This window comes from Idiotropiscis lumnitzeri, chromosome 19 (assembly GCF_059441095.1).
Source record: "Idiotropiscis lumnitzeri isolate Australia: NSW breed Sydney's pygmy pipehorse chromosome 19, RoL_Ilum_1.0, whole genome shotgun sequence".
Lineage (NCBI taxonomy): Eukaryota > Metazoa > Chordata > Actinopteri > Syngnathiformes > Syngnathidae > Idiotropiscis > Idiotropiscis lumnitzeri.
The window spans coordinates 2669293-2696442 of NC_142409.1; the positions used below are offsets into that span (position 1 = coordinate 2669293).

At 41.5% G+C, this 27150-nt stretch overlaps 1 protein-coding gene across 1 annotated transcript in view; it reads left to right on the forward strand.

Moving 5' to 3' along the window:
• Nucleotides 1–1628: 1628 nt before the first annotated feature.
• bmp6 (bone morphogenetic protein 6) overlaps nucleotides 1629–27150 on the forward strand; it is a 49822-nt gene continuing 24300 nt past the window's right edge. The window contains exon 1 of the mRNA XM_088283416.1: nucleotides 1629–2467. Within this exon, the coding sequence (XP_088139542.1) occupies nucleotides 2059–2467 (409 nt within the window). The 5' untranslated portion in view covers nucleotides 1629–2058. The remainder of the gene's footprint in view (nucleotides 2468–27150) is intronic.

Genomic DNA, 27150 nt, shown 5'->3' on the forward strand with positions numbered 1-27150 from the left:
GCAATCCGGATGGTCCATTTCGTCTTTGCCCCGGAGGACACGACGTACATGATTCCCAAAAACTATTTGATATGTGGACTGATTCTACTCTCAGGCACATATCTCACTGCTAATCTTCTCTGCTCTTGCTGGCATGGAATGTAGATGATGAAATTCCTAAATTCCTTGCAATTGAGCATTGAAAAACTTTCTAAACTGTTGGACTATTTGCTCACGCAGTTGTTCACAATGTGTTGAACCTCGCTACATTGTTGCATGTGAACTGAGCCTTTCGAGGATGCACCTTTTATCCCTAATCCTGAACAGATGAGTGCACCTGTTTACAATTTACCTGTCCATTTGTGGGATATTCCAAACAGGTGTGTTTGATAATTGTTCAGCCTTTTCAATCTTTAGTTGCCCATGTCCCAGCTTTTTTTGGAACATGTTGACGGCATCAAATTCAAAATTTGTAAATCTTTGCAAAAGAAATAAATCAAAGACTGTCAACAAGCAAACAAAAAAAATACATTGATCAGTTTGAATGCTAAATATCCCGCCTTTGTATTTGTATTCAATTGAATATAGGTTGAAAATGACTTTTTATTGTTTTTATTCAAATTTTACACAATGTCCCAACTTCATCGAAAATTATGCTCTGTATCTTGGTCTTTAAGATTAAAAAAATTCCATATTATGGATCATGCTACTTCCTACATTTATTTTCGCCTTTTTGTTAAGTCGCATCTCTTGTATTGGATCCTATTTCCATGGTGGGCGACTGGTTAGCACGATGGCCTCACAGTGAGAGACAGCTTCGGGCCTAGATTCAATCTCCAACCTTCTTGTGTGGAGTTTGCATGTTCTCCCCGTGCCTGCGTGGGTTTCCTCCGGGTACTCCGGTTTCCTCCCACATTCCAAAAACATGCATGGCAGGTTGATTGGACACTTTAAATTGTCCCTAGGTATATGTGTGTGCGCGGAAGATTGTTTGTGTCTGTGTGCCCCGCAATTGGCTGGCAACCAGTTCAGGGTGTCCCCTGCCTACTGCCCGAAGATAGCTGGGATAGGCTACAGCGCCCCCCGCGACCCTAGTGAGGAGAAGCGGTATAGATAATGGATGGATGGATGTTCAGGTGGGTCTAGTGTTGAGGCTGGTTAGTGTGCGTAATGGCATGCTGTTTTCAACCTCGTCGTTAGGGGTCGCACCTCAACTAGGGAACATGTATTCTTGTTTCCGTTAGCTGTGTACTAACACCTTCTTTTACACCAGTGGAGTTGTTCATTGGATATTTGGAGGCTTCATATTACGTTCCTCAGTAGTCTCTTAAAACTGGGACTTTTTTACGCAGCTATGTTATTTTGAAATTGATAACATTGAGACACCTGTAGCTTGAGCACCTGGAATTGCCACCACGTACACGTTGTATCAAGAATGTGGAAGTACAGTTACGCGCGTACACATATAAAGAAGAGTATGGATATGCTGTTTGGCGCACAAATATGAAAATGTGATATCCTTTTGGTTTGAGGAGCTCCACCTCTGGCTAAGTGCGCACGGAGTGGGCGGTTTCAGAACGCGCGCGTACACGCGCACACAAACTATATCGGACATTGTGGAGTGCAACCTGCTAGACTCTCAGACTGTTAGGAGGAGGAGGTGGTTGACTCATTTCGCTCTTGTCAATACGCATTTTTTGCCCGCTATCGAGGAGTTAACCCGCCCGCGATCACGACATGGCTTCACCCAGAGGAGTTATTTCACTTGCGACCATTGAAGACATGTTTGTGTTGTGAGGCGCTCAGAATCACATTCACATGGTGCACTTTGTCCCGAGGCAATACAGACCGCCGCGGGACGCAATGAGAACTGGACAAACGCTGTTTTGTGCGTTATCATTAGGACATCCTTCAAATGGCTTGACGCAAGAGTGCACTACAGTTTCTGAGCTCTGAACCGACGCGTTCTTATCAACTTTTGGTCTCCATTACGCACGTTTCTTTTTTAACCTTTGCACAAGGCGATTGACGCGCTCGCAAGCGGGAACCCTCGAGAGCGCAGTGGGACAACACAACACCATGACCCTCGGTTGGCTTGCCTTGGTCGGATTGTGCTTGGGCGCCTATTACTGCACCTCCCCGGCCGCGGGGAGCCACTACTCACTGGACCGGAGCAGCCAAGCGCACCCTGGCTTCATCCAGCGGCGCCTCAGGACGCACGAGAGGAGGGAAATGCAGAAGGAGATCTTGTCCATCCTGGGTCTGCCGCACAGACCCAGGCCGCATCTGTCCCACGCCAAATACAACTCGGCTCCGCTGTTCATGTTGGACCTGTACAACACCATCTCCAGCGGGGACCCAAGCCGAGCGGACAGCGTGTCGGAAAGCTCTGAGCCCATGCGAACCACACGCAGCCCACCACTGGCCGCATTTCAAGAAGCGGCCTTTCTCAACGACGCTGATATGGTGATGAGCTTCGTTAATTTGGGTGAGTCGTGTGTTAGAGACTTGTGCGCAATTGTGCTTCAAAGCGAGTCAAAGTGCGGGAACAGGTGGTTTTGAGACACTTGGTAGGGAAATCACTTCCACTTTTATATGTTTATTTCCACATTGAATTATTACTTTCACATATTCACTTTTGTTTTGATGATTTTTTTTTCTGTTTGCATATTGCTTGCGTTTTTCACGCCAACCAAATTAAATCTATCTTTAATTTGCTCCACTGGTAATAACCGCTTTAGTCACTTCCAAGTTTAGGAACAAAAAAGCCCATGCAGGACCTTTCCTTCCATTAGCAGCTGCAGTGTTTACTTGGAGACTCCAAACAGAGCGTCGGAAGATAAACAGACTCAAGGAGTCTTTGGGACCACACCGATTGTCATTCACTTTACATGCTGATGTCAATTTATTTTACACCCTTAACAATATGATTCATTCAAAACCACACATGAATAGAATTGCAAGCAGCTTTTTTTTTAGCTTTATTGTTCGCTATTTATTATTGGTCCTCAGAGTATGGATGTTGCAACATAATGTAATGATCCAAGATCTTCCCACAGGAGACTGCTATGAATTCAAATATCAAAGGTCCCGGCTTCTTGACTCGTCATATAGCGTGATTGTGGTATTCCAATGCTGTGGCAGTTCAAGTGTGGGCTTCCGTGCTGAGCCACATCTGGGCTCCCACTTTTGATAAATCACAACTCGTGCATCTTTTGACAACTGCCTCAGATTTTTAGTAGACTGCCATCCTCAACTTCCTCCATGAATTATAATTACATATTCGTGCAGTAGAAGCTTGTAAATGAAAAAGACCTGACTACTGTGTGTCAACCGATTAGATTTTTTTTCTCGCTCAAGACACTTTGTATGACATACAGTATGTACTAGAAAAACCAATTCGGGTGGTCCTACCTCGTTTCAAATATAGGCCCCGAAAGTCTGGATGTTATCTGCAACACAAGTTAAATTCACATCAAGATAAATGAAAGGAAGAAAGGCAAGGCAGCCAAATGCCTGAAATAATTAGAGGATTGATAGAACTAGATTAATAAACATAGCTCACACAGGCCCTTGTTTCACAAATGGTGCTCACCAAACAGGAACCCTAAAAAATAACTTAATCCGTGCTAGTAAAACCAAATCAAAGGTAACACAAGAGACGGTGTTGATCTGATTACAATGTTGACTCATTGCATTGTATTAGTCAAGTCAAGTCAAGTCAATTTTATTTGTATAGCCCTTAATCACAGACAGTCTCAAAGGGCTTTACATAGCCACAATCGACATCCCCGATCTTAACCCCCAGGAGGGCAAGGAAAAACTCACAAAACCTCATTAGGGGAAAAGTGAGAAACCTTGAGAAGGGACCACAGATGGGGGAATCCCCCTTCCAGGATGACCAGGCTGCAATGGATGCCAACTGGGCAACATTTGACACATACAATGATGCTATGCAATAATAGATGAGATAATATAAGAGTCAATTGAATGAAGTGCTGCAGGAAGATGACTTCAGTGGAGTGGGTCCTCATCCAGGGCCGTAATATCCATGGCAGCATATCCGAAGATGAGCCTTCGATCTTGTATTATTATTTTATTATTATATATTATTATATATATATATATATATATATATATATATATTATTATAGTTGGGATAGATCCCTGAATCTTTAATCTTAACTTTAACTTCCAGACATTCAAGAAAACTTAACACTGGAATGTCTATTACAACTTCCAAAGGCACAAAATTACTCGTGAGGCGGAGATCTTCGCTTTCTTCGCTCAGTGTCAACATTTTGCTACTATAATTTGTTAACTTATTTTTACACTTAGATGATGTTTATCAGTGAGATACTTGCCAGTGGTGCAAATGAGTGTTCAGTTGTTTTCAAGTTTTCGCTCATGCAATTGGATAACATCTCACCCTTGTAAAATGAATGGATTATTTATTTTCATTTCATCCAATTGGTGCATTGATATGCAAGACACCAGCGCTTCATACTTTATATATATTTGCTCAATATCTTTGGAAACAAGTTCACTGTAGACCTACTTAAATTGGAAGTCAAACCCAAACCATTATTCTCAAGAATGTTTTTTATGCAGGGTGGCACAGTGGTCGACTGGTTAGCACAATGGCCTCACAGTGCTGAGGTCGCGGGTTCGATTCCGCTCCGACCTGAGTTTGCATGTTCTCCCTGTGCCTGTGTGGGTTTCCTCCCGGTACTCTGGTTTCCTCCCACATTCCAAAAACATGCATGGCAGGTGATTGAATACTCTAAATTGCCCCTAGGTATGAGTATGAGCGCGAGTGGTTGTTTGTGTGTGTGTGCCCTGCGATTGGCTGGCAACCAGTCCAGGGTGTCCCCCGCCTATTGCCCGAAGATAACTGGGATAGGCCCCAGCACCCCCTGCGATACAGACAATGGATGGATGTTTTATGCAACCCCACTCGTTGCAGCATGGCATTGTGATTAATATTACATTTGTGGAATATTGAGTTAAGCGGCAAAATCCACCCGTTTTTGTCCATCTCAGGGGGGAGCCATTTTGTCACACTCTGTCGACTGAAGATGCCATCACGGTTGCTCGGGGCTCAATCATGGCCGAGCTTCAGAAAACAGGTGAGTCATGATTGGTTGTTACCTGAGCCCGGAGCAAACGTGGTCATTTTCAGTCAACAGAGCGTAACAAAATGGCCGCCCCCTGAGATGGCTGAAAACGGATGGGGTTTTTCCGTTTAACCCATATTCCATAAACACAATATCAATCATAATGCCATGTTTTGACTCGTGAAAGCACGTAGAACATATTATTGCAAATCATTTTTGCTGACAGAATCAGCTCTGAACTGATTTGTAAATCGCTCAATCAGTGACTTGGGCTTGATCCCTTCGTTCCATCTTAAATTTGCTATTATTTTTTGACCATTCTATGCTGCTTATTCCTATTTAATATTCAGTATATTCTTATTCTTGCTACGACAGTCTACTTGTCTAGGATTGTCAGTGACATTGGCTTGTCAATTCTGGCACGATTGTGCGTCATCCAGTCTACAAAACAAGGTCCAGAAAGACAGGTTTGGATGTGTTTGGTACTGAACAAATGTTTCTTGAAAGATTCCCCAAAACAAACACAACTTTTCTGCAAGTGTGGACGGCAACTCCCTGTTATCCTTTATTTCCATTTCTAGTCTGTATTCCAGCCAGGTGTCCAAATATTTTTGTCCCTAAAGTCTATTCATACACCCACCATGTGTGTGAAGTCAAGACTTAAACCCGATGCTTCAGTTTGGAATGATGTCCTGAACAGCCGTCTGCAACAGTAGCACAAGACCAAGAGCTCATTTTTGGAAATATTCTCCCGAGGCACGAACCCGTGTAGTAGCTTCTGCATTACGCCCAGCGGACTTACTGAGAACTGTCTGACTCCCCCACAAGTGCGCATGAGTCACGTAAGGGCCCAGTCACCTCAGCTTTCATCACACGGTCGCCGTGGGCCTCTGTGAAACATAGCAAGTAGTGGAAAAACTCCTAATTGGGGACCAGAAGCATTTTTTCCACTTTCTTTTGCATCTTCATTCCTAGAATAGCACATTCATCACTGTTGACCTTGCGGACGTCCTGCTTTCCACCAAGCTCCGGTCCACTGCGACAGTGTGCGCTGTGTGACTCAGGTTGTGTGACACACTGCGGGTACTGACGTGGCTCGCTAGTGACCGCAGTTTAAGGCTTGCCCGGACTTGTTTGCTGTGATGTCCATTCTGTTTTCTTGTGACCTACGCAGACAAACACATGCAGACTTTTAAACATGAACTCACGCTTTTACGGCTTTCCTCTCTAGTGGAAAATGTGAGCATCTTTTAATGGCCGCATTTGGAGAGGGAACTGTCTGTGTTGTTGATCGTTCAGTTAAATTTAGTGCACATGGGAGAACACTTCCCAGAGAACTTTTAGAGGTGTCCAAACTTTTTGCCGGTCGAGGTTGTGTTTCTTACAATGTCGAGAGAAACTTAGAGGACATTACTGTCGCTTTTTTGCAGTTGGGCCTACGGTCCTCGATTTACAACGAAATTCAGTTTTTCTGGAAAAATCAGCGACCCATCAGAATTTGTGACCCGCAGCTTGCGTGTGAATGTGTTTTGTGAGTTTGACAGCAAAAGAGAAGAATTATTACGCCAACAGCATAAAGGAGGAGGTGCCATAAATTTTGACCGCTGTATTCCGAGCTCAGGGGGGCTCCTGTTTGAATATATTTGTGTCTAGATGAAAGTGAGGGGGACAAATATTTTCAGAGGGGATAGCCCAAGAGGTTGCAACAGCGATCACAATTTATGACACGGAAACCCACGTAACACTGCAAACCGTATTCTACTGTTTTGATGTTGACATCTCAAATGCCGTCCTGGTTCCTCAATTTCTGATGGGACGCATATATTTTTTTCGGAACACCACTCCTACAGCCATGAAGTAACAGAAATTGTACACAGATCAGAACTCAGCATAGTCAGTCTGAGTTTATACGCATTAAGGGACAGTATGATGGGTACCAGACTAAATAGACGGCACAAGTGAATATTAATTGTTGTTCTGTTTATTTTAGTTATCCTCAGTTCCAAAATGTGACTCGAAATAAATGAGGCTAAAATGCAGGCGGCTCAGTCTGCCACACAGTTGAGACGTCCCGTATTTTAATCTTGGCTCAGGCCCTCACGTGTGTGACCACAAAGAATGTGAAAAACAAACACAAGTTGTCATTGTTCACCCAAATAACACATAGCGACATACTGCGGAACAAATATCTGAAACCACAGCGATGTGCTATAATAACCAGGAGAGGAAAATGTGCTATTCCTATCGGGTTTGGTTTTTGCGGCAGAGCTGTTACTTTGTGGTCAAGACAAGCCAAGGATGCACAGAAAGCTGATTCGTTTTCATAGGTCAGAAAAAAGTAACTCCAAATGTTGTCCTGTTGTCATTCACATTTAAAGGTGCTTGGCAGCCGGACAACCTGGAGCAGAGTGCAGGACATGATTTAGTGGAATAAAGAAAACATGAAACGTTCAATGGGGAGTGTCTTTGAAAATACCGTAGGACCTCTCACTTCTCAGCCGTTCTCAGTTCTGTGGAAAAATTAACTTGGACATCCAAACTACTGTTTTTCATAACTTCAAGCGTTATACCTTATAACTTAACTGTGCTTTTGTGTCCTACTTTTCTAATATTCCAAAACAAGAGTTGTTCAAGCGAGTACTTATGTACTTGCTGATACAAAGTAACAACTATCATTTGAAAATTTTTTGATGTCCTTTTATTGGCTTTGCAATGTAGTTTTCTCACGCTATTTTAGTTCGGTCAGAAATGCGGGTGATTTTTAACAGGCAATTTTGTCATTAATATTAAAAAATTGTCAGCATGTAAATAAGCTTTGCTCCGATTGGGTCACTGTTCTCCATAATTTGATAATGGCGACCTTGCAGCTGACACTGACCAATGTATGCGTGGTCATGTTGCTTAAATTCTGGGGATTATTTGTATTTTAGATATGACATTTCATATTTTTAACATGTCTGGAAACTTACTTTGACAAAGCCTTTCTCCATGAAATGTGCCTGTGTGAGTCCCTGCTGTTCAACACCCTTGCAAATACATGTTGCACCTTTAATGCATCAATTTGACTTCACTCTCATTTTGCCAGTGTCTAGCGACACAGGAAAAGACCAGAAAACTTTTACTGTTACTCTTGACACTCATCACTCAATCTCTTCTCCCCCTGCTCGCTGCACAGGATCGCATAGCAACACTTGAGTTGTAACAACCTCTTACCTAAGTCAACAAGCAAGACCTCCACTGCGTTATCTTCTGAACATTTAATGGTAAACAAGCCAGGAAGCTTTGAAGGAGATGAAGCAGGTCAGACAGCACCGGTGGGTGCAGGGAAGATTTCCACGTCTTATAAAGCCTGGCTGCATATCTCCGCGTCTATGCGCACAATAAGCACCTTCTCTGCAGAGAAATGTGTCCAAATAATTAGCTGGCTTCCATCAAAGAGTCAATTGTTTGATGCAGAAAAGCAGCTTTGGACCTTGTTAGCTAAATCGTCTTGAAACACTTCCTGTCGAAAGCCCTAAGACTAGAACAGAAGACCACCGGACACGTCACCTCAATTTAGCTTCAACAGCTTTAGCCAGAGGTTAAATGAGGAATGCAAGACTTTGTGGAAATAAAAACTCTTAGCCGGCAAAGTCCTTTTCGATCAGTGAAGAAAAAAATGCATTAATGAAAAACAAGCAGCTGTTTGTTTTTGCCTGTTTACATTATGAGGTATGATTTTGTCATTACAAGTTGACTGAATGTTTTATTAATGGCTCTTCATATATAAATATTTTTTCTCATTGAATTAATCCTGCATGTCAAGTTTGGGTGGTTCTGTGTCTCAGGATTGCTTCTAAAACACTAGATTTCAGAGAAACAAATGGACGACGAGGGAACTTTGGCTTTAGTGAATAGCAAGCTTACTTTCTGAATTTAATGTTTTATCGTGAAACACATTGACACCATTTTTGAAAGATTAAGCACCAACTGATGTTAAATGAGCCACTGCCTGAGCTTGACCAAGGATGTAGATAGAACATCAGCAGCTTGCTGTGATTCCTTGGCGGGTGCATAGAGATCTGTATCATCAGTTTACAGCTGGCAACTGAAACCATCACAGATTACGGCCAAGTAATTTAAAAAGAGACCAAACAGTATAGGTCCGAGTGTGGAGCCCTGTGGAATACCCATTTTTATATTTAGAAATGGAGCTTTATCTTGACCAATGCCATAATGACCTACGAAACCGGTCAAAAAGTTTGAATTATTGTTTCCAATCTTTTGACCACTACTCTATATAGCATTTATTGGTTTTATGATGAACATTTGATGCCTACATTGGATTCCATTATTTTTATATCTTATAGGTAAGTTTTGGGGCGTATTCTTCCATTTGCTTCAGTCAGAAAAGGCGCACAGATCATCTCATCAACCTAAGTGTCACTTGTCGACATTCATGGAATGTATGCATCTTGGGGGAGCAACATTTGGATGATGGAGTCAAATGTTTTCCCAAAGACTTAGCGCCTTTCCTCTGAGGCTGGAATAAGTTCAGTGCCCCGTAATGGTGAAAAATCATATTCCAGTCCTGTGACTGGCTGGCGACCAGTTCAGGGTGTAGTGCGCCTTTTGCCCGTAGTCAGCTGGGATAGGCTCCAGCACCCTCCCGTGACCCTTTACAGGATAAGCGGTGCGGATAATGACATGACATGACATATTCCAGTCATTTCAGTTCCTCCGACAGCCAGTGACACTCCTGGCCCATACAAGTTCACCAACTGCCCAACAGTTGTAATCTATCACTACATTACACCAAATGCAGACATTAAATCATATTAATTAGTTGAAAATAATTCAGCACCAGTGAACTTTTCTTTCACCCGTGAGTAGCATGAATCGTGTTTTTGTATAATCTATAGCAGGGGTGGGCATACATTTTGATTGACAGAGGGGCTGGACCAGGAGCAGATGGAGGGAGTGTTTTGGTAACCTCATCTCACCTGAGAAAAAAAATACATTTAATTTTAAATGAACGTGAACAAAAGCATTACAACAATATATAGGTCTTTGAAAAACCACAATATTTAGAAAATAAAATATTAACAAGGTTTATTCATTTAATTTTTTTCAAGTTCAGCGGGCCGGATTGGAACGCATAACGGGCCGTAGTTTTTCCACACCTGATCTGTAGGATTGTGAAGTTCTGTGGTGACGTGCAAGCATAATTAGGAGGAAACTTGACCTTGCTTTTCTATTGCATGGTTGCATCAAGCATGGATACTGGATTTGTTAAAAACACTCTCTTCACTGGTGATGATCAGAATAACTTTCCAATCCACTATGCAAGTTAATTTCACTTGAAAATGTGGAATTCAAACTCTACGGAAAGGATCACCCTCAGACTTCATCATGTCACGCCTCTTTGTATGTGCATAAATGTCCAGGTTACGCGTAGTGTGTCAGAAGAATCACACCTTGAAAGCACCCACGCCGGGCGCGTTTGAAAAAAATGTGAGAATATGGACCTTAATGGGTAGTGTGGACAAATCGCACCCTCTTGGAATGCTTTCTCATGCAGAGACGCACAGTAGGTAGACTGCAAGGATTAATTATAAGACAACATTCCATTTCTCATACAAAGTCATCACTGTCTCACACCAAGCGCTGGACACACACATTTCATTCCCCCACCCACGCAAATACCCACCCACCCTGATCCTATCTCCCCGTCTCACGCCATAACTCTCCTATTTAACAAGATGCCAGTTGTGATTAGGCCCGAGATTATCCCTCTTGTTGGGTTTTTCTTTTCGCCAACCCGTCTTCTTTTAGACATTCCAGCTTGGAGTGATGGCGGCATGAGACGGAGGAGTGAGATATGAGCTGAAGTGTAACACACTCCCGACTCCTAACAATCGATTGAAGGTTGCTGATAACCCTTGCGGAACATCTGATTAACTGCTGCTATTTTTCACCCCGTATGTGTCGGCAGGGAGGAATTTGCTCTGCGCTGCAAAGCTTCACTTTCCCCCCTCGTACGTGTTTACCTTTTTATCTCCATTTACCTCTTGTATTTTCTTTGCAGCGCTTTATCACCATGCATGTTCGGCTTTGATGACCAACACCTGCTTCTACCCGCTGCGCAACATTAAACGGCTCATCAACAACATTTCGAAACGACGGCCTCCTCTGCGAACATACAGCATATGATTTATTTGATTTTGGCCCCTCGTTTTAGCACAGTTTTCACTGGAGAGACGGATGTTACAAATAGTGTCCTGAAGGCGTTTTTTCCCGTCTTCTCTGCTCTGGCAGGAACATGCATTTTTAATTTTTTACAGAAGTGCAAAGTATTTACTTTTGGCAATGATCAGTGAGGCATTTTCTGTCTCAGTGCATGTTTACCTTTGTTTTTATAATACTTCTCCACGATCCGTTTTATAACATGTCCGGCGCAGCTGTGAGTCTTATTCGGGCCATATGCGTGTGCCTCATATAAGTGCAACTCAGTTTGTGTGTGTAAAGAACGGATACAATGAGGACGTATTTTTACGTCGACCTCCAGCCTAAAGCACTGTCAGAGATGGTCTCTGTAAGAGACTGTGCAAAGGAGATTATTAACCAAATATTTGCATGTCGGAAAGTGGTGACTAATGTTTATCTTGATCTATAATCCATCCCTATTTTTTTTAAATGGCACTTTGTGGCAGGCACGTTGATCCAGTTCCACAATTCTGAGGTTTGGGATTCAAATATCCTCATGTTCACGTTTGCATGTTCTTGTCCTTCCTTTTACATTCCAAAAACATGATTGTTATGTTCATTAATGAGTTTAAATTGTGAAATGTTTTTTATAAGTCCTTGCAAATGCCTGCTGACCTGTCCAGGGTGTACAAGACTAGGAAAGATTTTAGGTTATAAACACACTTTTACAGTGCCTGTGAATAAAACATTTTATGCAAACTATATCAGAGCTATAATGGAGGCAAAACAGCACATGGTTGTAATGTAATCCCAGAAAGACAGGAGAGAATTGCTTTTATGTTGAAAGCAAATATTCTATAGTGGCGGAGCCGTTACATCTGTTTGTGAACGCTCGGAGATAAGTGTTCTCCCGGCCTATTGCGTTGAAAACATTTGTCCCTTTTTGACAAGTATTTTATAGTAACTTGCATGTCACACAAGAGACTTTCACTCATGTCATTTAATGATCTGGATGCTGTGTCTCTATGAAAGCAGGACGTGCAGCTCTGGCAAGATGTCACCTTCTTTGGGTTCTGTGTAGGAGGCAAATGTGGACTTGGATTTAATTTCAATCCTCACACAGCACGTTATGCTCCTCATTGACGTGTATGCGTAGTAGAAATGCACCAAGTATTCGAGAGTGCAGGTTGAAAGCATAGAGTTTTTTTTAAAACTTTCTTTTTTTTTTTTATTGCATATTGTACAGTTAGTTACATGGTATAAATAATGTTTGTACCATGCAGACATAGTTAAAGACATCAGGTTGCAACCACGATAATGCCTTAACAGCACTATACAAAAAAATAGTGGTAATGTAATTTTTTTTTTTTTTTTTTTTTTTACAAAAGATTCAACTCTCAAAGACATTGTTCATTTGATCATGGGTACACATTAGTTAAGTGTGGCAACGTATGTAGAACAAGCGTAGAAATATTGCAGCGTTGGGACAGTGCGTGTGTTTCAAAGACAGAAGTCACATCTTTGTGAATGAGACTGGGTAAGATTCATTTACGCGTTCACTGTTATTGGTTGAGAAACCATCCTCTCATTGTGAGACACAAAGAAATAAAAATCCATAAAATTGAAAAGTGAACCTGGGACAATGTCCTTTGGGAAAATTGTGCAAGCAACATTACCAATTACAGTGCAGTCTTCCGCCTTCCTTTGGGCCACAAATTCTCATCCGCCTTTACAACAATGATCTGCACGTGCTACGAGCTCTGTTTCGACTGTTTTATTATTGGTTGATTTCACACATTTGCCTCAGTAAAGTAAAATTAAAAAAGACAATATCCGCCTAATGAAAATGTGTAGTGTAAATGTATAAATATAATGCGTAAAAATGCTTGACATGTTATGACAACTTGTTCAACCATTTTGCATGTGAAAACTTTATATGATGCATTAATGCAAAAATGCTGTGCGGGTGTGAAACAATTCAACAGAGGCCATCTTGATATATTTTGATCAAAATGACGTGAGCAAGTGATAATGTCGGGAACATGAGAATTGTCCATAATCATTTGCGTGGTCATGTCAAAGCAACTTGTTGAAAGAATTGAGAAACTGCATTATTTATTTATTTTTTTGCTAAATAAAATGTAAAAAAGTATTATAGACCAAGTTTGATGACCACGTTTATTGTTTTAGACCAGTTACATCTGCGGCCACTCATCATGACTCTATTGACCAGTTAGCAAAGATTTGTATAGGTGTATCTTTGGAATTTCTAGCCCGCCCTGGTGTTAAAAACGCCTGTTAACCTGTGAACCATTGAACCTACTCCTCGACGGCGTGGCCTTGTATGCCGAGTCAACTTCATCCATTATCGTCATGACCCCCACCGCCAGCAACAAGCGAAGGGGCCCATTGTAGTAATGGAGCTGAGCATGGTCTTCAGGAATTAGGTCATCATGACAAACATTCCGTCGGTCGCATTCTTCTGTGAAGACTCTGGGAAGCTATAAAATGTCTATGTAATTTTATAAAAAGTGTATTAGAGGAAGAAAAGGTAGAAAAGAAGTGTTCCAAGAGGATTCGGACTCGGGTGCACTGATCTGGTAGATTTATGCTTATTTATGTATGCGTAAAAGAATGACACACTGATGAGAGAACTCATTTTACGACTTGAAATAAATCCTGCTTTTTATAAATCAGTTTGAACAAGGTGTTGATATCATTAGTGGTCCTTTCAAGGCCATAATTTTTAACCATTGTGAAACTCCAGACTGAATAAACATTTGTCAGTTCATCATATTTATTACATTGCATTTTTTTGTTTTATTGTTAAGAAAATAAAAAGGATATTGAGAAAACATACTTTCCTTAGTATAGATGGATAGACACACTTCCTAACCAGATGTATGACAAAAAGGTCCATTTAAAATACGTGCTGGCAAGTGAATAGCGCATTTACACATATAAAGGATAGCCTATATATTATTTGTAAATTCTTCACAAACCCTGCTAAACTTCTAAAATATTCCACGGACAAGGGATGTTGAGAAAGAACAGATAGATAGAAATTTAAGTTTAGTCAACCAAGAAGAACAATTATAATATTCTAATTATATTAACATAGACTAACTTCGAATGCTAATTTTACAAATTGTAAATGCTGAAAATTCTGTGGGATTATTGTTGAAATGTGAGATGCAGTCCAAAAATGTGGAAGAATGATGTAAAAATGCAAAGGGGATATTTGGCAATATGATTTTGAACATTTGTGAATTTAGGGATAGAGAGTTCCGTAGCTCTCAATATGCCCTGAATCAGTTTGTATATTATGAAGTTGGAATGGTTTGAACTGCTTAAGAAATGTGAAGGGAAGAGGGAATGGCAATATCTGACATACGTTGGGAATATTATCTGAATTTGGAAGGGATTCAAATAGTTCCCAAGACGTCCTCAATGAGTTCCATATTTTGAATTTGGAAAGTTAAGAAATGTTGAAGTAAGAAGGGAATTATGTGAAATATTTAAATGTGGAAATTCTTAGGATGGGAAAAATATTTTGATGCTGCAATGGTTTGTTTTTTTCAGAAATGTTCAGGGATGCACAAGTTATGTTAACCATCATTTCAATGTGGAAATATTCTGTTAGATTTGAGAGTTTGAAATATAGGAAATTTTGGACTTCGGAAAATATTATGGACCTACCAGAGCTGGGCAGTCTGTCCCGGGGGCGGAATGATCCGGCCGAACGTCCAGTTTTGGGGCAGGGGGTGACAAATGCGCAAACGACAAAAATGCCTCAGAATGCGTTAAAAGCGCCACTACCATTTGTGCGTACGTACTTGTATTGGGCACGTTCGTGGAGAAGAAAGTTGTAGAATGAGATGAAGAAGAAGAGGGAGCAAGGAGAAGAAGGACAAAAATAAGAAGGAGGAGGAGGAGGAGAGTTTTGTCATTCTGAATGAAATCATTCCGTATGAAGATCTCTTTGGGGGGTTGGACTGACCGACAAAAAAGGGACAAGTGCCCAGCTTTGGGAATCCCCATCATTATCTGTTGCCCCTTATATTTTTTCACACAATTGCACAAATGCTGTTTGCATTTGTGTGTTTTGTTTTCAGTGCTTTTCTGTGAGAATACAATATGTTTTGGACTGACAGAATTCAAGTATGTCTTTATCAAACTCGCATCACTCATCCCCACCCCACAAGCTGGTGCACTAGCTGTCTAGAAGAGAAAAAAAAAAAAAAAGGATATGCCTGAAACAACAAGTGTTGCTACGCAGTTAGAAACAGGCTTCAGTGTGAGCGCCGGAGCTCTTGACCCTCCCGATGCTCCTTTTCGACCTCGCTGCCGCTGACAAATTTACGAGCCCTCAAATGACCCCCTCTCCTGGCTTTCCAAACCTGATACGGGCAGAAAAACAGTTGAAGGTGCATCGGACGGTCGGAAGGAAAGCAAGGGAGGAAGGGATGACATCAAAAGATTTCCATTCACAGTAAGACTATTCATAGTCATATGGTCAAGTTAAACCTATAAATCAATTTTTATATTAACTTGTATATGAGTATTTTATTGAAAAACAGTTCTTTACACAAGACCAAGACCCAATTTTGAAACATGGTACCTCCCAGAGATTCAAACTACATTTTAACATACCAATTAACACATTTTAACTTTAACCAACTTAAAAATTTCTTGACATCTCTTGAAATGGATCTCTGGTGTACCTAATGAAGTGACTGAACTCATATACAATCCATGCATCCGTCTATCTACCATAACGTCCTCATTCGGGTTCCTAGTGAGTTCCTAGATGACTTTGGCACATTTGTGGAGGAGAAACATGCTTTGCTTTTCCTCTTAGAGCTTTTCCACTGTGCTTATTAGCTCATTGACACTGTCTCTAAAACCACGTTTTCCATTTTAAATGGATTTGGAGTGACTTTCTGTCACATTTCAACTTGCACTTTTATATCAAAGCATTTCCTTCTGATTCTAAAGGGAAAAGGAAGATAAATGCCACTTAGAGTCAGTGTGCTTTTTACAGTTTTACAGATGGTTGCCTTAATGCACGGTTTCCTCAACTTGTTCTGCTAAAAAAAAAACAAATTAGAAATGTGGTTCTTCCCTCAGGCACAAACTGACTAAAATACATCATGTACGGTATTTATAGTTCAACAATATATATATTGATGCCTATACATTAATGTTCTTTCTCATGAGGATGCCAGAAATAGATTTGAGTAAACGTGTCAAAATATCTTCATGAACAATTTGAGTGAAAATCCTAACCCTTTAAAGCGCTGTATATGGAGTAAACATCAGTCATAAAATAACGTAAAAACACAAGTATAACCACCCCAAAAAAATGCAGTTTCATGTTCAGTCAAAGGCAATAGAATAAAAAGTTTTAAAAATGGACAGCGAAAGGGTTTGCCTGACATTTAACGGGAGGTCATTCCAAAGGTAAGGACAATGGAAAAGGCTCGAACTCCTATGAGCTTCAATTTAATCCTCTCTACCTCCAGTCGTGTCTGGTCCACTTATGTGAGGCACCAGGCAGGTGCTTAGGGATGGAGGAGCTCAGAGAAGTAAGGTAGGGCAAAAGCATTTGACGAAGATTGTACAGGAAGCCAGTGAAGGGAGGCCGAAATTAGAATTATGTGCCTGCTCCAACAAGCTCCAGTTAGGCGTCGAGCTGCAGCATTTTGGACCAACCGGAGACGCTTGAGGGAGGATTGTCTGAATCCAAAATAAATTGCAGTAATTCAATCCAATCCAATCCTATGCAATACAATGCAAGAACATTGGCGCAGGGCATAATAAAAGATTTGTTGATCAGAAAGAATGCGCTGAATTGTGTGGGATTGATAGTTACTTAAGCTTGGGGTAAAGCAAATCAGACAAAATAGACACCGCTTGTCCATTCACAATTTGTAGTCCAAAAAACTCATCCACTCATTATAAACCTGCGATGGATACAGGAGTTCAGAACATTCACCGAACTCATGTTACTTTAAGAAATTGTACTTAAATGCCCATTTACGAATAAAATAGTTGAGGTCATGTCAATGCAAACGCTGCATAGACAGGAATTCAGATTATTCAGAAATGTCAATAAATGTGAGACCATGGTCATCAATCGGAAAAGGGTGGAGTCGGGGATGAAATCCTGCCCCGAGTGGAGGAGTTCAAGTATCATTCGGTCTTGTTCACGAGTGAAGATAGATGGAGTGTGAGCTCGACAGGCGGATTGGTGCAGCGCTAACTGTGATGCGGACTGTCGTGGTGAAGAAGGAGCTGAGCTGAAAGGCAAACTTCTCAATTTATCGGTCGATTTACGTTCCTACCCTCACCTATGGTCACAAGCTGTGGGTCGTGACTGATAGAACAAGATCTCGGGTACAAGCGGCCGAAATGAGTTTCCTCCGCAGGGTGTCCGGGCTCTCCCTCGGCGATAGGGTGAGAAGCTCGGTCAACCGGAGGATCTTAGAGTTGAGCCGCTGCTTCTCCGCATTGAGTGGAGCCAGATGAGGTACCTCGGGCATCTGATTAGGTTGCCTCCTCGACGCCTCCCTGGTGAGGTGTTCTGGGCATGTCCCACCGGTTGGAGGCTCCAAGGAAAACCCAGGACACGCTGGAGAAACTATGTCTCCCGGCTGGTCTGGCAACGCCTGGGGATCCCTTTGGAAGAGCTGGAAGATATGGCTGTGGTGAGGAGAGTCTGGGCTTCAATGCTGAACCTGCTGCCTCCACGACCCGCCCCTGGATAAGCGTCAGATATTGGATGGATGGATAATTTATAGAATAGTTTTGCTAATTTGGCAGCATTTGCTTGCATTGTCACCATTTCTATAGAGGGGAATGTCCCCGCTATTTGACTGTTGCCACTGTACGGCCAGAGGGCACTTGTTTTTTGTGTATAAATGGGCAGCATTTTTTCAACAGCACCATTTTATTCAGTGGAAATGTCAGTGATGTGTGCGCAATGGTACAGATGGATGGATGGAGGATCTGAGGATGAGGAAGAAGGCGCATCATCAACATGGAGATGTGGAGAGGAGTCTGCACTTGAAAAGTAAAGTGACTGTCCAAGTTTTATCTTGTGTGCTGTGTAAAGTGCTTTGCTGCAGCTGCAACCATTGGGGAAGTCTTATATAAATAATGTTGAGTTGAGTAAAACAAGCGGTTGGGCTTATATGTAAGCCTCGACTATCGACTGATTCATCAGCGCATTAAGAGCTCTGTGTGCAAGCTGCTGAAATGGTCTGCTGTCACTTCACAAGGGAGATGTGCGCGGTGGTTCGGCCGCCATCGTGACAGAGAGAGTGGCGGGGAAAAAGGCAGAAGGGTAAGGATGGGGTGATGTTACATGAGAGGTGGGAGGAAAAGTGCTGGGAATGGCAGAGAAAATGAGGTGTTCATAGACACAGAAAATGATCCCTCTACCTCGTGGCTGTGGAATGTAGCGCCACCAATATTTGGACTTCTTCTTTGGAAACAGCTGCTTTCCCCTTTTTCAAAGATATTTTTCCTTATTTATCGGATCCCATGGGAGAGATCCATCTCACGGCCCTGACGCTGGCTTCCTCCTTCAAATCTGGGAGCACTCCGGCGAAGTCCAGACATGTGTATATACTCACACACACACACTCACACGCCTACACACCTGCTGCCCAAGCGCAGACTTTAGTATTGCATCACCAGAGCAGGCCTCTTTACTGCCACTACACACAGCTAAAAAAAAAAAAAACGTAAAAAAGTTGCTGTGGGATGCCGGTCAACCTCAGATTTGATCACATTTTTTTTTAAATAATCTGCTCCTTGGTCGAACTGCCGTCATCATAAAATCAACTGCCGTACAAGTGTGTTTAAAGTTTACCATTGGGTGGCTTTATTTTGAAGGCAATTACATTTTATGTGCACTGTTTCCAAGTACTGTTGATTTAAGGAGTGGCTTTACCTTAGTCCTCTGTCTAAGATGAAAAAAGATGGATTTCCCAACAGCACCAATTTGCCGGCCCAATTTAAAACTGAAGTTCGAGATAACAACACAACTTCCGTTTCTTTTCATTGTAATTCAAGAAATGTAGTGCCATCCAGGCCTGGATTTCATCCAGACGGGACAAAAGTGGTCTTAATGAGAAAGGGTACTTCCACCTGCATAGCAGTGGAAGGAAATACCATGTTTTCTTAAGATGGAACTCAGAGGCAGCATTTATAGTAAAAACCGCTGCGGCCCCAATATTGATCCCTGTGGAACACCATACAACATTGGGGCAGAGCAGGATTCAGAGCAACTAAGGCTAACCCAAAAAACGTGAGAGTGAAAACAAGAAAGTTGGCTGTTGGCGTAAATGAGAACATTTATTTTCTTAATAAAAGAAGATGAAACTTTTTTTTATCAGAAAAAGCAAAACTTGCAGGTATCTTATAATGCCTGCTGAACTGAGCTCTTGGGAGGTATGTCGTGGTCTGATGCTTGGAGCCCTGAAGATTTGTCCAACTTTATCAGTTGGGTCCACAGTGTAAATGGAACACTTTCTTATATACGACTCGTCTTCTATTAAGTAAGCCTCATGGACAAGAAAAATAACCCATGTTTTGCATTATTATAAGGCATAGAAGTCAGATTACAGGCATTATTTTGGGAGTCTTTTGGGTTCCAAAGCCATTGCTGGGAACCCAATTGGGAAACAGAAGTCATATTAATCAATACACAAAACAGAAAATCTTGCAGGAGGAAACTCCATGCAGGTTTTAATATAACTCAACCTTTATTTTTCGAAGTAAAACAACAACATAGGCTCATTTGCAACACCTACCCAGTAGATGAGTAAAACTGTAAAATAAATGTACGCACCAAATGCTTGGTCAACTAACTGGACAACGTCCCACTATCCTTTTCATCGACCTTTTCCAATAATTCTCGACATTTAATAGAACGTCATCCTGCTTTTATATGCCCGTCTGCCCGGTTATGAAATCTACCGTATATATTTTGGAATACTTGATCCGAGCCTGATGTTTTATGGTTTTTAGTGCGCTTCTTAAAATCTTCTCAATAATGCCCTGGTACTCTTTCAATTTGGTCATGACTGGGTTCATCTTTGAATAATAACATGCCAGATAAAAGAGAAATATATTCAGCAGTTTTAGTCCAAGTTGGGGTCCATGAATGTATTTCTTAGTTTAAAAAACAAAGATAACGTGTTCATTTAGGAGTAAAAGGCAATCGAAAAGTATAAAATCAATGGAAGTTATTGGTAAAGTATTTACTGTAGACACACATCTCTCACATCCCTTATTCCCGAGTGATACTGATGGAAGAGATGGAATCGCTTCACCTACTGACGCACAGGTATGACATGTACCGCGAGCACGAGACGAGCTGGAGACTGGAAAAGTGAGCTGTTGATAGCACAACAGCGCAAGAAGCCGAAGCTCAGATATCCATCTGCTCGGAAAGGCCTAGCAGGCGCGCAATTACAGCACATTATCAACCTGTTGTCAAGAGCTGCAGACATGTTGTGACAGTAGACGTGTGCCCTGATCTTTATCATCTGTTTAGCAACTCGCACGGAATGCAGCACAGTGATGACAGATACGTCATTAGGGACCCCTGCCAAATCTAATGACATCCAGTAAATATTAGAATATATAGAAAATATTAGAAGCGGCTCTGTATGATTCAGTGGAAGTGGAAATATAGCTTACTGAACTCATGGAGGTTCCACTTTATGTTGCCTTAATTTTCTTCAGCGGTTGCCAAAATTAGCAACACATTGCAAACCGGCTCAATGCTACAACCATAAGGAATCATTAGGTTTCAAGTTTTCTCTTTTTCAGATCAAAATAGTTTTTTTCTGGTGGAGAGCAAGAAAAAAAAACCTCTTACCATGCTGACAGTTTCGTTCATCAGGGCTCTCACCCTACCATGTGACATGTCTTAAAAACTGCGATCGGGTCGTGGAACCTTCAAAATAAGGCTCCCCGACTTCTCAACCAGAAAAACGTTTTTGAAACCTTTTGTAAAAGAGGACAAGATGAACCCTATAAACGCGATCACAAAGAATCTCCTTTCTAATTTGGGTGTTGAGCTGCTTAAAATTGGGAAAAACAAAATTCCACAAACATCTCTTGCTTTTGCTGCTTTGGCTTTTCGGCAATACTCATCATCATGAATGTCGTCACATGCGACTTGAGGGTACCGTAACGCTAACGCTCACTTCAGTAAGCATTAAAGCATTGATTGTGTGTGTTCTGCTTTTGAGGGCTTATTCCTGCAGTGTTTTTCCTATATATACATTTCCCATATACCGTCTTTAATTATAATGTAGTGGTTTTCACAGAATGGCACTTTCCCGCCTTAGAGTGAAGCATGTGGTTGTTTATTTTGACTTGAATTTGAGTGAGAAAATATGCTTCCTTTGCTCCCCTTAGCAAACAAGCCACACAAATGAGCCAAAGGACCTTTTCCAGACGTTACCTGGTTTCTTTAACCTGATTTGAGCCGTCGCACGCTCGATGTCAAACGTTAAACAGCGAGTTCTTCTTAGTCTTATTCCAAACAAACCAGCTTAACACATAAAACACATCACCTCCTGTCGACTGCAGGAATGCTCCGACAGAAGAGACGGCCCACACCTGCTGGCTTAGCGGTCAATGTCAATGTTTTTCACGCACCAGCTGCTGCGGGCTCATTGCAACACCGACATTCATATTTATGCAATTATTGCAGATTGTTACTTTTAAAGAGCCCTGCCCATCGAGCACTTAACCCAGCTGTCCGTCACTTAAATGCAACGTATTGGAAATGCAGGTTAAAGCTGTCCTCTGTTTGCTTTTGGGTGTCTCAAGTCTACAAATGGGCTGACATCACTGCCTCATATCCTCGCTATGGATTAATGTTCCTGCCTGGACCCCGATTCTCGCATCACTGATCTCTGGGTCTGTGTGTGTGCGTGTGTGTGTGTTTTTACTCATGTCCGTGCACATGTTTGTGTTGTATCAGCGCTGTGCGCACATAAACTTCTGCCGCTTCGTCCTTTGATGCTGGGTCAGGAGAAAATCAGAGTCTCCAAAGACATACACAAAGCTAATGACGAGTCCCGGTGGAGTTTTGGAGCCTTCATTTTTGCACCCTGGCCTCTGAGCTTCCAGCACCAATTTCCTGACTACAAAGAGCAGAAACACTCCCAATTGCAGCCAAGCGTAGCAAGCTTACAGCGCTTCTCTCTCTTCTGTCGTTTGGCATGCAGGCATCTATTTTTCTAGGAGAGACTGAAATTCCCTATGAAATTGCTGACAAATCAAAACCTTGAAATGACCAAACAGTGGTCAATGCAACACTGAATATGAGTGCAGTAACTTGGTATTTTTTAGTTTCACCAAATGGTCAGAAAAAAAATCTAAAATCATTATGCATTAAAAAACACTTATTATAAGACTCCAAGTCAGAGAGCTTTTACAGCAGGCTTTCCCAAACATAGTCGTGGAAAATCAATTATCAGAATAAATCAGATGAATTGATCGTCAATCTTGGCTTCCTTTGGTTTTTGAGTAATTTTTGTTTTGTTTGTATTATCAATTAATGCATGATGTCAATGTTATTGGCAATAAGATACATGTCAGACATCATATACTGCATGTCTAATGTAATCTTCATAACAATTGAGAATTTTAAAAATGAGATGATATTGTTTTACCTCTGCTCTGTGCATTTGATTTGCGACGTGATGGGAGTTCACAGAAATGAAAGTGTGTCAAAATGTTAAGTGTGGTTGGTATGATGACTTTAACGTCCGTACAATGTAGCAAGAATTTTGAAAATTGGATGACGGGTTACGGAAAAATTTAGATTATTATGTTGGAAAAATGTGCCTTTTTGGGGAATGTGCTTGCGTGAACGCCTTCAACCTAGAGTAAAACGGTGTACCGTATTTCAACAACCAAAAGCCGTGCAGTGTTAAAAGGCGCTGTCTCAGTTACGGGTGCTATTTCTGTCTTACACACAGACATAAGTCTCACTGTATTATTGGGAGGAGGTACGGTAAAACATACACTAGCTTAAAACATTCGGTATGTATTAACGTATGCTAGCATACATGGTAGCATATGTTTTAGAAGGCAGCGGGAGCAAAACTGAGTTCGGTTGTACTTTATTGAAGTATTGAAATATTTAACACGCCAGGTTCTGTCTTTATATGCAGTGTGTCGGTAGGCAGAGCTCCCAGTCAGTCAAGCGGCGCTCCATCAAAGTCACACAAAAACATTTACATAGTAGGGAACTTAGTCCACATACCGCGTTATAAGGCGCTATAAGGCTCTCCATCCATTTCGGCAAAAATTTAAAACTGTCAAGGTTGTGAAAATACGGTAAATCATTATTTCTCAACATTCTCCTCAACCCTTTCATTTTGTCTTCTACTGACGGAAGTCCCTTCTCCGATTTGCTGACAGGTTTCAGTAAAAATATCTACCAATTGCTCGTACAGGCCAAAAGCGCTGACACTTTTCCCCAAAACTTGACTTAACTAGCTCAAATGAAAGTTTATTGGTGAGAAGAGCACTATGGGCATAGCCGTACGTCATGGCTGACCTGCTTACTCGCTGATAAACCTTTCTCTTCATTTGAGCAGCCAGTCTTCTATTCCATAACATATCTTTCTTTTGGCTTCTTGTTTGGCACTCATTTTGTCTTAATGGTGTCTAATTTCTCCCCATTTTCTGCAATAGTCATTTTTTAAAATTTTGTTTCAAACTGCCGTTTAACAAAATTTTAAATACGCAACGTTATATTTAAAAGTGTGCTAGCAAAGCATGCCGCAAATACTGTTGAATAAAATACATACAATAGTATATATATATAAAATATATATTGGAATATGTTTGTTGAAATCTGTAAAATTCCTTGGATATCTGTATATTTTTGTTATCATGCTATGCTACGCTACGCTATGCTATGCTATTCATCTAGCAGCTGTTCACCTCATTTTGCCACGCGGTACTGTTATTGCTATGCCATGCCATACTGTTCATTTCTCTCGTCTCCTTCTCCTCTGCTCTCATTACACCCCAAACGTCCGTTCCTCCTCCGTTTTCATCATTCTCCATCTGTTCTTGACATTTCTCGTCTTCCTCCAGTCCTGTCATTTGCTCAGCCTGCGTTCTTTGTTACTGTCATATCTTGTTCCTGTTTTTTTGTGGTGTGTTTACAATGGGATGAACTTTTCTTCTTTTTTAAGAATGGGATTGTAAGATTCAAGTCTCAAGTGTACCCCTTAATCACAAGTGTTAAGATGGCTTCAAAAGCTCACACTTCAAAGAGACCAGCGATATCCCATGATCTAAACCCCCATATTGAGCTTGGGAGAACTCAGAAAAACCATATTTGGGGAGTGAATGATGATACCTTGAGGACGGATTACAAACGGAAGGTTTCCACTCCCACACCAGACAATGGATCCAGGATCTGAGGGTGTGCATGCTTTCTGTGAGCCACAGTTGATTGGAGATCGTATCGAGATATACTTCAGACTTATTCAAGTTTCTTCATACTTAAATCCAATGTAGCCTTAAACATTCCCAGAATATCATGCTCTTTTCAATCTGAAATGACTCCACCACCATCTATCCAATTGGCTGGTCCGTCTGACGTCAGTCGTACTGCACCTGAAATTAACATTTTTTTAATCTGTTTTGGTACCGTGGCTGAAACTTCCGGTTTTTAATACCTGACATGGGAAGACCAGAAAGAAAATTGTTGAAATACTCAGCTTGTGATTTAACAAATGCATGATATGGTGTGCCTCTCATAGTTGGGATGTCAATCTTGGTAATGTGAAGATGGTAAAACGCAGTTCTCGTCATGAGAGATGAGTGAAATGTAAATGCTAAATTTTATAAGTCACTTTCTGTCATGGTTCGTTTTTGAAAACAAAGAGTGGCATCCTTAAACAGGTGCCTGTGGCTGACTAGAAAAACCAGCATGTGAGTTTTCTCAGTGTTAAGACGCAACGAGTTACAGGACATGTTTCCAGATTACAGAAAACGGCATTGATTAGTCAATTTTAAAGGTATTTTTGGTTGAGTGTCATCTTCCTAACAGTGAATATCAAATTTATCTATATATCTCTGAGTGGCAACATGTAGTTACTGAACAAAAAAGGGCAGAGTACGTATCCCTGTGGGATCCAGCAGGTAACATGACAACACTCAGAGGTCGCATTGCCATCTCTGAGAAATAAGATCTGAACCAGGAAAGTGCCAAGCATGGAATGGAAGAATACATCACTTTGGGGGTGTTTTTTGGTGAGGAATTATCATTTTAACAAAACTAAAAGCTAAAAAAAAATGATTGCTGACACCTTTTTATCACTTTTATCAACGCGCTTCCCTGCCATGAAGTCATTACTTTGATTACGAGGGAATATTGCACTGTATCTCGTTCCAAGCTTGGTCCAAGGTGTTGCTGGCAGCGTAATAAAATCATTTAAAATAGTACTGTGACCTCACTCATGTGCACGCATGATGTTGGGTTAAGTGTGTGTGTGGTCAATTTGTTATCTTGGATCGTGTTTTTTTTTTTTTTTTTTTGAACGTAAGTTTTAGCATGGGAACAATGACCCGTAATGAAGCCATAGCAGTTTTTCTTGGTTATGGTTGGTTTGTCAACCGAGTTTATGTAACTTGACAAAATGTGGGTATGAGGTCATGGTGGGCATTCCAGGCCTGGCATGTTTCAACGTTTTCAATGTCATTTGTACTCTTCGGGCCGAGACTGGAGGAAAAAAATGTGTCACTGGTTCATTTTGGGTGGTTCCCCACGTCGTAAAAGGTCTTAACAAGCCTGGCTCAATTGCAGAAATAGATTAGAACTTCCTACCTCATGTTTGGCCTGTGAAAGTCTTCAAAAATAATATGAAATAAAATATCTCTTTAACGACATGAAATATTGGCTTAATAAGGCCTGCTTTATTCTTTTATTACTCCCCGCTGAATGTAATCGTAATCGCCCAGTGTGTGTTGAAGTCATGTAGAATGCCCTATATATATATATATATATATATATATATATATTGGCATGGTGGACGACTGGTTAGCACGATGGCCTCACAGTACTGAGGTCATTGGTTTGATTCCGGCTCCGGCCTTCCTGTGAGGGGTTTGCATGTTCTCCCCGTACCTGCGTGGGTTTCCTCCGGGTACTCTGATTTCCGGCCACATTCCAAAAACACGCATGGCAGGTTGATTGAACACTCTAAATTGCCTCTAGGTATGAGTGTGAGCGCGGATGGTTGTTCGTCTCTGTGTGCCCTGCAATTGGCTGGCAAACAGTTACGGGTGTCCCCTGCCTACTGCCCGAAGATAGCTGGGATGGGCTGCAGCAGCCCCCTCGACCCTAGTGAGGAGAAGCGGTCCAGAAAATGGATGGATATGCTGATGTCAGCTGGCCAACTGTGTCTGCGTCACCACAGATTTGTCATGGTAATTATTACTGATTCTGAGGTTTTTGTGCTGTCTGATAACAAGCAGAGGGCAATGTAGTCTGCCAAGGCTGTAACTGTCATTTAAACGCCGAAGTGTGTGCGGCGACGTCTGCAGCGCAAGCAAATTTGTGTGTTCTTTATTTGCTCACACATGACCTAAAAACGTACTTAATGATACACCCGCGCGTGCCAGACCTTCCTTTTTGGAGTGAGATTGCATTTACAAATCCAAACAATTGTGTGGCTAGTGGCGTCTTCCACGCACCGTTTGACGCATACGTAACAATTATGAACGAGGGCCCGACTCATGCTGCATGTAAAAAAAATTCACCGGGTTGCATAAATCCCTCTTTGGTTCCCAGTCCGTCTGCACTTCCAGT